Source organism: Oncorhynchus kisutch, linkage group LG1 (assembly GCF_002021735.2).
Source record: "Oncorhynchus kisutch isolate 150728-3 linkage group LG1, Okis_V2, whole genome shotgun sequence".
Taxonomy (NCBI): Eukaryota; Metazoa; Chordata; class Actinopteri; order Salmoniformes; family Salmonidae; genus Oncorhynchus; species Oncorhynchus kisutch.
In genome coordinates this window covers 4,158,544-4,167,052 of record NC_034174.2, presented here as the reverse complement: position 1 = coordinate 4,167,052, position 8,509 = coordinate 4,158,544, and the positions used below count along the sequence as shown (strand labels likewise).

The following is an 8,509-nucleotide window of genomic DNA, read 5'->3' as shown; positions in this document are numbered from 1 at the left end:
CATATCGATCTCGACAAACCATTTCTGTATGGACCTCATTTTATGCACGGGGGCATTGTTATGCTGAAACAGGAAAGGGACTTCCCCAAACTGTTGCCACAATGTTGGAAGCACAGAATTGTCTAGAATGTCATTATATGCTGTAACGTTAAGATGTACCTTCAATGGAACTAAGGGGCCTAGCCGGGACCATGAAGAATAGCCCCAGACCATCATTCGTCCTCCACCAAACTTTACAGTTGGCATTATGCATTGGAGTAGGTAGTGTTCTCCTGGCATCCTCCAAACCCAGATGTGTCTGTCAACTGGGGCGGCAGGTAGCCTAGTGGTTAGAGCGTTGGACTTGTTACAAGATTGAATCCCTGAGCTGACAAGGTAAAAATCTGTCATTCTGCCCCTGAACAAGGCAGTTAAATGACTGTTCCTAGGCCGTCATTGTAAATAAGAATGTGTTCTTAACTGACTTGCCTAGTTAAATAAAGGTAAAAAAAATGTCATACTTTAATGGTGAAGTGTAATTCATTACACCAGAGAACATGTTTTCACTGCTCCAGAGTCCAATAAAGGCGAGCTTTACACCACTCTTTCCGACGCACTGCTCATGCGGATCTTAGGCTTGTGTGCCTTGGAAACCCATTTTCATGAAGCTCCCAATGAACAATTCTTGTGCTGACGCTGCTTCCTGAGGCAGTTTGGAACTCTGTTGTGAGTGTTGCAACCGAGGACAGACGATTTGTACGTGTTACGTACTCTGGCACTCGCCGGTCCCGTTCTGTGAGCTTGTGTGGCTTACCACTTTGCGACTGAGCCGTTGTTGCTCCTAGACATTCCCACTTCACAATAAAATCACTTACTGTTGACCGGGGCAGCTCTAGCAGGGCAGCAAGTTGACTAACTTGACTTGTTGGAAAGGCGGCATCCTATGATGGTGGGCCATGTTGAAAGTCACCGAGCTCTTCAGGAAAGCCATTATACTGCCATTGTTTGTCTATGGAGATTGCATGGCGGTGTTCTCAATTTTATACACCTGTCAGTAACAGGTGTGGCTGAAATAGCCACATCCACTAATTTGAAGGTGTATACATACTTCTGTATATATATAGTTTGAAAATCAAGGCCAAAAACAAAATCATTAAAATTATATTAAAGTAAAAGTATAATATTAATATTATTATATAAAGTGGCGGCAACTTTTTGGGAGGAGAGGGTTACTATATTGGGGCAGAAGGTAGCCTAGTGGTTAGAGCGTTGGACTAGTTGCCGAAAGGTTGCAAGATCAACAAGGTAAAAATCTGTCATTCTGTCCCTGAACAAGGCAGTTAACCAACTGTTCCTAGGCTGTCATTGTAAAATAGAATATGTTCTTAACTGACTTGCCTCGTTAAATAAAGGTTATATAAAATATATATTAGGCCCTATATATATACAATTATATAAATTCTACAATTGTATAACATTTAGGTCCCTGAAAATTACATTGAAGTGCTTGAAAAAGTCCCTGAAAAGTCCTTGAATTTCATTTGCCAATCCCTTCATGAAGCTTAAAAGATGGTCTAAGGTCTAATTTGTATATATTTACTTTTATTCCTCTAAGTGCACTTTTTGTAACAGGAATAAAACAATCTGTTTCAAACCAGTTAGAGATGTTGATCCCAATGTCACACATTGGCCCCTTTATTTTTAGAAAGACCCCAAGTGACCTCAGTCGCTAAGCAGTTGTCCATTCATGAATTTAGAATAAATGAACCGTTCCTATAATAAGGATTCACTATCTTTTCACATACAATTGAACACATAACCCATAACCCTATTTGATACACCAGAAATAATCAACTTAAAAATTGAGCAAATTGGAATGCTATCTTACCCTAAAAAGAGAGTAGATAGTGTCAGAATACCTGACCACTGTGACTGACCGATGAAGCCAGACCATAAAGCTCTCCCATAAGATTGGCTGGTGAGTTAAACCAGCCAATAGGGGACCATGAAGCTCTGCCAGAAGCTTGGCTGGTGAGTAAAACCAGCCAATAGGGGACCATAAAGCTCTCTCAGAAGCTTGGCTGGTGAGTAAAACCAGCCAATAGGGGACCATAAAGCTCTCCCAGAAGCTTGGCTGGTGAGTAAAACCAGCCAATAGGGGACCATGAAGCTCTCCCAGAAGGTTGGATGGTGAGTAAAACCAGCCAATAGGGGACCATAAAGCTCTCCCAGAAGGTTGGATGGTGAGTAAAACCAGCCAATAGGGGACCATGAAGCTCTCCCATAAGATTGGCTGGTGAGTAAAACCAGCCAATAGGGGACCATAAAGCTCTCCCATAAGATTGGCTGGTGAGTAAAACCAGCCAAAAGGGGACCATGAAGCTCTCCCAGAAGGTTGGATGGTGAGTAAAACCAGCCAATAGGGGACCATGAAGCTCTCCCATAAGATTGGCTGGTGAGTAAAACCAGCCAATAGGGGACCATGAAGCTCTCCCATAAGATTGGCTGGTGAGTAAAACCAGCCAATAGGGGACCATGAAGCTCTCCCATAAGATTGGATGGGGAGTAAAAACCTGCACATTCAGACTAACAAAAGGTACACTTGAAAAAGACGTTGCAGAAAGCTTACTTCATTTCTCTTTGAGCTGCACTTCCTAACCTCCTGACAAATTTTATGACCACATTAGAGGCACATATTTCCCACAGAACACACAGATCCACAAAGCATTTGAAATCAAATCAAACATTGATTAACTCCATTATCTATTAGGTGAAATACCACAGTGTGACATCACAGCAGCACGATTTGTGACCTGCTGCCACAAGAAAAGAGCAACCAGTGAAGAACAAACACCATTGTAAATACAACCCATATCTATGTTAATTTATTTGTTAATATTTGCACATTGTTACAACACTGTACATGTCCATAATATAACATTTGAAATGTCTCTATTACCTTGGAACTTCTGTCAGTGCAGTGTTTACTGTTCATTTCTGATTGTTTATTTCACTTTTGTTTATTATATATTTCACTTGCTTTGGCAATGTAAACATATGTTTCCCATGCCAATAAAGCCCTTTGAATTTAATTGAGAGAGGGAGAAAGAGGGAGAGAAAGAGAGAGTGAGAGAAAGAGCAAGAGAGATAGTGAGAGAGAGAGACAGATCAGCGAAAGCGCGCGAGAGAGAGTGAGCGGGTGATAGGGAAGGAGGCGCCATATGAGACTGAGGGAGAGAGCAGTCAAACTTCACAGTGAATGGGGTGGAAAGCGGTAGGGACAGACTCAAACGCAGGGAGGATTAAATGAGAGAGCGAGAGATAGTGAAAGAGAGAGAGAGAGAGAGTGAAAGACGGCAAGAGAGACAGCGCAAGAGAGCTAGAGAGAGAGAGTCAGATGCGTAGTGTAGCGGTGGGATAGGACCAGAAGAAGCTCCACACACGACACAACGCAGAGCAGCCACACAGAGACGAAGTCACAACCCTCCATCACACTCTTCTCACTGGCTACTACAGCAACCTGTCCTATCATAGATGTTTCACTGGATACTACAGCATATCATCATCCTAAACTGTAGCATACTACAGACAACCTGAGCAGAGGAAAATACTCAACTAGTTTTACAACTTTTCTTTTGGACACCGGTGTCTCAGATGAAACCCTGACGATGGACTCGATTATTAATTAAGTTTATTCCCACAGAGTGTGCGGCTTATATTTTCTAAAGACTCCTCCCTGTGTGATCAGAGGAGAAGACGGGAGGACGGAAGATTCTGGAGGTTTTGGTTGGAGGTTACCTGCCGGATACTGGGCTCCCGAGGAGGATGTTTCTATAAATAATATTGGGCTTCGTTTCGATAATTCATCCGTCAGCTCAAGGAGAGAGAAGATTGTTTTGTATTGACCAAGAGAGATGAGTGAAACCTGAACTGCCTGTCTGTGCAGCTGGCTATATGAATGTGTTAAGTAGGCTGGACAGAATGCTGACTTTTTTTTTTCCAAACCCATCCCTCGTTCTCTCTGTGCCCGTACTATCAGTCGCAGACAGCTGGGTTAGTGACTCGTCTGACTGGATAAAAGGACATTAGATTATAACGTAAAGAAAAAGGAGAGGAGACAGCAGTGGACTACGGCTTCCCCAGACATGGTGGTGACATCAAAACAGGTGTTACATTTTTCAGAAAAGAAAAAAAAACTAAGATGAACTGTATCGGACAATAAGTTGACTCTTTAAAGCTGATTTCTTCAGCTCACAAGAGAACTACAACTGTCCATTTCCGTGGTCCGTAAAGATAATAAATGGACAATAAAGTAGTCTTCTTCTAAACGGAGAAATAACTACAACGGAATTGCTTGTCTATAATTACCGAGGACCATTAAGAGACTCCAGTAGGACTCTAGCAGACTTTCCACGTGTTTTTATTATAGCTCTGAAGAGAGAGGAAGTCGTCAGACCAGCGTACCGTTTAAACAGGGTGTCTGATGAGTACTGCCACAGCAACAGTTCCAGGAGTGGATTTAATGAGACACTGACATGATATTTATGGACTTTGAGTAGGTGAGGAGTATAAACTTAATCCACTTTCAGCTATCACTGAGCTGTGATGCAGAAGTACATGAACCCTAATCCACTTTCAGCTATCACTGACCTGTGATGCAGAGGTACATTAACCCTAATCGACTTTCAGCTATCACTGACCTGTGATGCAGAGGTACATTAACCCTAATCGACTTTCAGCTATCACTGAGCTGTGATGCAGAAGTACATTAACCCTAATCCACTTTCAGCTATCACTGAGCTGTGATGCAGTGGTACATTAACCCTAATCCACTTTCAGCTATCACTGAGCTGTGATGCAGATGTACAGTACATCCCCAGAGCCAAATAATGATCATGGGCTTTTCGTCAGGGATCAAACCCAACCAGGGCAGGGACTGAATGACCTTTGGGGTTATTGAACTAGTTGTTTTCTCCTCTCTGTTTTTCCGGCCAAGTGGAAATGCAGGCCGTTCTGGCAGTTGTCAATCTACGGCTGTAGCTGCTATATTCCCCAACCAATCCAAGCTCCTGTTGAGACAGAAACAGTACAGCAACTCCCAACTCCACTCCAATTTGGAAACAGAGAAGAAGACAGAGAGAGACAGAGAGAGAGAGAAAGCACTAACCAAACTCCTATTGAGACATAGAGAGACTTTACTCTCACCAAAACAGAGACCGTGCACTAAACCAAGCCCCACGGACGGACGTACAGATTCCACGCCTGGTGACACTCTGGCCACTCTCCCGTCCCATCGGCGCCATGTTCTGGTCTCAGGGTGTAGCTGCCCCTCTGGTGCTGGTGTTGAACCCTCTCCTCCTAGTGTTGCTGCTGCAACAGCAGGTAACTGAGGCTGAGGTCTGGGCTGAGGATGAGGTCTGGGCTGAGGCCGAGATAGGGGCTGATGCTGGGGTCGGAGCAGAGGCCGGGGTTGGGGTTGGGGTCTGGGTTGATGCTGGAGTTGGGGCTGAGGCCAAGGTGGCTGTTACTGAGGCTGGGGTCAGGGCTAAGTCTAAGGTCAGGGCTGAGGCTGGGGTTGGGGCTGAGGCTGTGACTGAAGCTGGGGTCGGGACTGAGGTCGGGGCTGATTCTGGGGTCGGTGCTTGGGTCAGGGCTAAGGCTGAGGTCAGGGCTGGGGTTGGGTCTGAGACTGTGACAGAGGTCGGGGTTGAGGCCGGACCTGGGGCTGAGGCCGGACCTGGGGCTGAGGCCAGTTTCGGAGCTTGTTTGGCTGGGGTCGGGACTAGTGAGGCCGAGGATGGAGCTGAGGTCGGGGCTAGTGAGGCTGAGGTCAGCAGCTGTCCCAAGGGATGCCTGTGTTGCTCCAACATCCTCAGCTGCGCCGACCAGGGTCTGAAGGCGCTACCCTCTGAGCTGCATGCGTACATCACCACCCTAGACCTCAACCACAACCACCTGACTGAGTTGAAGGAGGGAAGCTTTGCCGCGCTGCCCCGTCTGGAGTCCCTCCGCCTGGCTCACAACCGGCTGAAATGCCTCGAGGCCGGAACCTTCCGGAACAGCAGATCGCTACGGCAACTGGACCTGTCGTCCAATCAGCTAGACAAAGTGGAGGTGCACTACTTTCTGGAGCTGACAGGATTGGAGGAGCTGCTGCTCTTCAACAACCGCATCGTTCGGGTGGAGAGCAAGGCCCTTGCGGCGCTCGGCAACCTACGCAAGGCCTACGTCAGCCACAACCACCTCACGGACTTCCCATTCTTCTCCATCCAGGAGGACAGCCACCCCTTCCTGGCCACCATGGACCTGTCCTCCAACAGCATGTCCAAACTGCCCCTGGTGGACATCGAGACCCTGCCGGCGGCCTTGCAGAGCGGACTCTTCCTCCACAACAACACCCTGATCTGCGAGTGCGAAATGTACAATATGTTCCGGCGCTGGGAACAGAAGGGATTCACCTCCGTCAGGGATTTTCGTGAGGAATACACCTGCCTGGTGTACGGGGAACGCAAGGCCTCCGTTAAGTTTTTCCAGCACAGACGCTTCTTTGAACTGAACTTAAACTGCAGTTCGGCGGTGGCTGGAGCTGTCAAGGAGCCTGAGGGCAGCCTGCTGGTGTACGAAGGAGATGGCGTGGTTCTGGACTGTCACACCACGCTCAGAGGACAGCACCTGACCTACCTGTGGGTGTCACCTCACCATGGAGCCGGTGCTCCGCCGGAGAACAACGGCACTCTCCGCATGCACGCCAACGGCAGCCTGGAGATCGTATCAGCGCAGGCTGAGGACTCCGGAGTGTACTGGTGCAAGGTCTTCGACGCAGTCAAGAAGAACGAGTCATGGGAGGTCAACGTGACGGTGTTGATGCGGCACGACGAGGCCGAGCCCTTCAACACGGGGTTTACGACCCTCATAGGGTGCGTGACAACCCTCGTCCTGGTCCTCATGTACCTCTACCTGACCCCCTGCCGCTGCTGGTGCTGCAAGCACCCCCTGCCGCCGGGTACCCCCAGCCCCGCCAACGACCAGTCCTCGATCCTGACCTCCCCCCCACCCAGCACCACAGAGGGCCCAGGCCGCAAGGTCAGTAACAACAAGCATGTGGTGTTTCTGGAGCCCATCAAAGAGGTGTAGCACGGCTGGCTAAGGGCGGTTTTTAGTTTTGAGGCACCCCATCACCTCAGTCTTCTGACTCACCCATTGTGCCATAACACCAGACAGACAGTCATCTTCTACTGTACCTTCCCTCCACCCAACACCTTCCTCCTCTACTCCACCCCACTCCCAGAGAAGGTTTGTTTGGCTACCCACCAGGCAGGGAGTTAGACACTGCCTCTCATTGTAGCGGTAAGGCAGCAGAGATAAAGAGAGGGAGTAGGGAGAAAGGCAGAGAGACAGAAATAGAGACAGGAAGAGAGGCAGGGAGACAGAAAGCAAGACAGCGAAAGAGAGCAGAGAAATGAAAACCCAGCATAAACTCAACTGGCCCAGACAGGTTTGACTGGACTGCCTTTTCAGAGGAGTAAAGCTGCATGGAGCCTGCATACTGAGTGAGAAACAGAGACACTAGTTTAGGGTGTCTTTCCCAAAGTGCCGTGGTTTTTCAGAAATCCAGATTTGAAGATTCCTGGAATTACGAGGGGGAACACGCAGGAAATCAGGGAATTCTCCAACCAGGATTTCTGGGAAAAAAAATCAGGGAATTCATGGAATGTTACCTGCATTTTGTAACCCAAAGGGAAGAGGGAATATCTATAACAAAACAAAACAGGATAGAGCTGTCCCTCTTAGCACGGCTTGTACCCTTTAATGAAGCATATCTACTGTTATGGATGCTTTGTCTAGAAACATAAAATCAATCAGCCATAATTGTACATCTTGATTTTTATTTATTTTTTATAGCAAGTCAGATTATTCTCAGAATCAGATCGATAAAGGCTACACTTTATAGAAGAAAGTAGGATAGAGAAAATGTCATTTGAAACCCCCCACTGTAACCCTGTTGAACACCTTCGCTGTCGATTTACAAAGAAAAGTATAAACAGAAAACACAGTATGTGTGCAGAACGGTTGAACAGCAGACCTGCTGTGATTACAATGAGAGGAGATAGTGGGGATTGTTGCTGTTGAACAAGTTTCTTATTGACGTTCAGCCATGTTGGTTGCTACACAACAACTGAAAAGTACAGAATATTGAGCGACAACGTGCCAACTAACTAAAGTTATGGTAAATGTGTCGCTAGATTGAAAAGGACTTTCCAAAACAGACAGCTTGTTGTTTTTCCAACTGGAATTATTTACTTCCTCTATCACCACGTACCCCAACACCCTTCTCCCCCTCCCTACTTCCTCTCTCTCCCTACTTCCTCTCTCTCCCTACTTTCTCTCTCTCTCTCTCTCTCTCGCATCCTTTCTTTTTCAATCAGTTAATAAATTCATATGAGTTAATAAAGCTTCTTGGACCGCAGAGGTAAATGTCTTCTGCCTTGTTATTATAACGTGTCTGTGGCCAAAGATTAGGGGTGAGTGT

General features: G+C 46.9%; 1 protein-coding gene across 1 annotated transcript in view; it reads left to right on the top strand.

The window, feature by feature from the left end:
* The first annotated feature begins 3,162 nt into the window (after window positions 1–3,162).
* LOC109878462 (amphoterin-induced protein 3) overlaps window positions 3,163–8,509 on the top strand; it is a 51,462-nt gene continuing 46,115 nt past the window's right edge. The window contains exon 1 of the mRNA XM_020470685.2: window positions 3,163–7,062. Coding sequence (XP_020326274.2) covers window positions 5,281–7,062 — 1,782 coding nt within the window. The 5' untranslated portion in view covers window positions 3,163–5,280. The remainder of the gene's footprint in view (window positions 7,063–8,509) is intronic.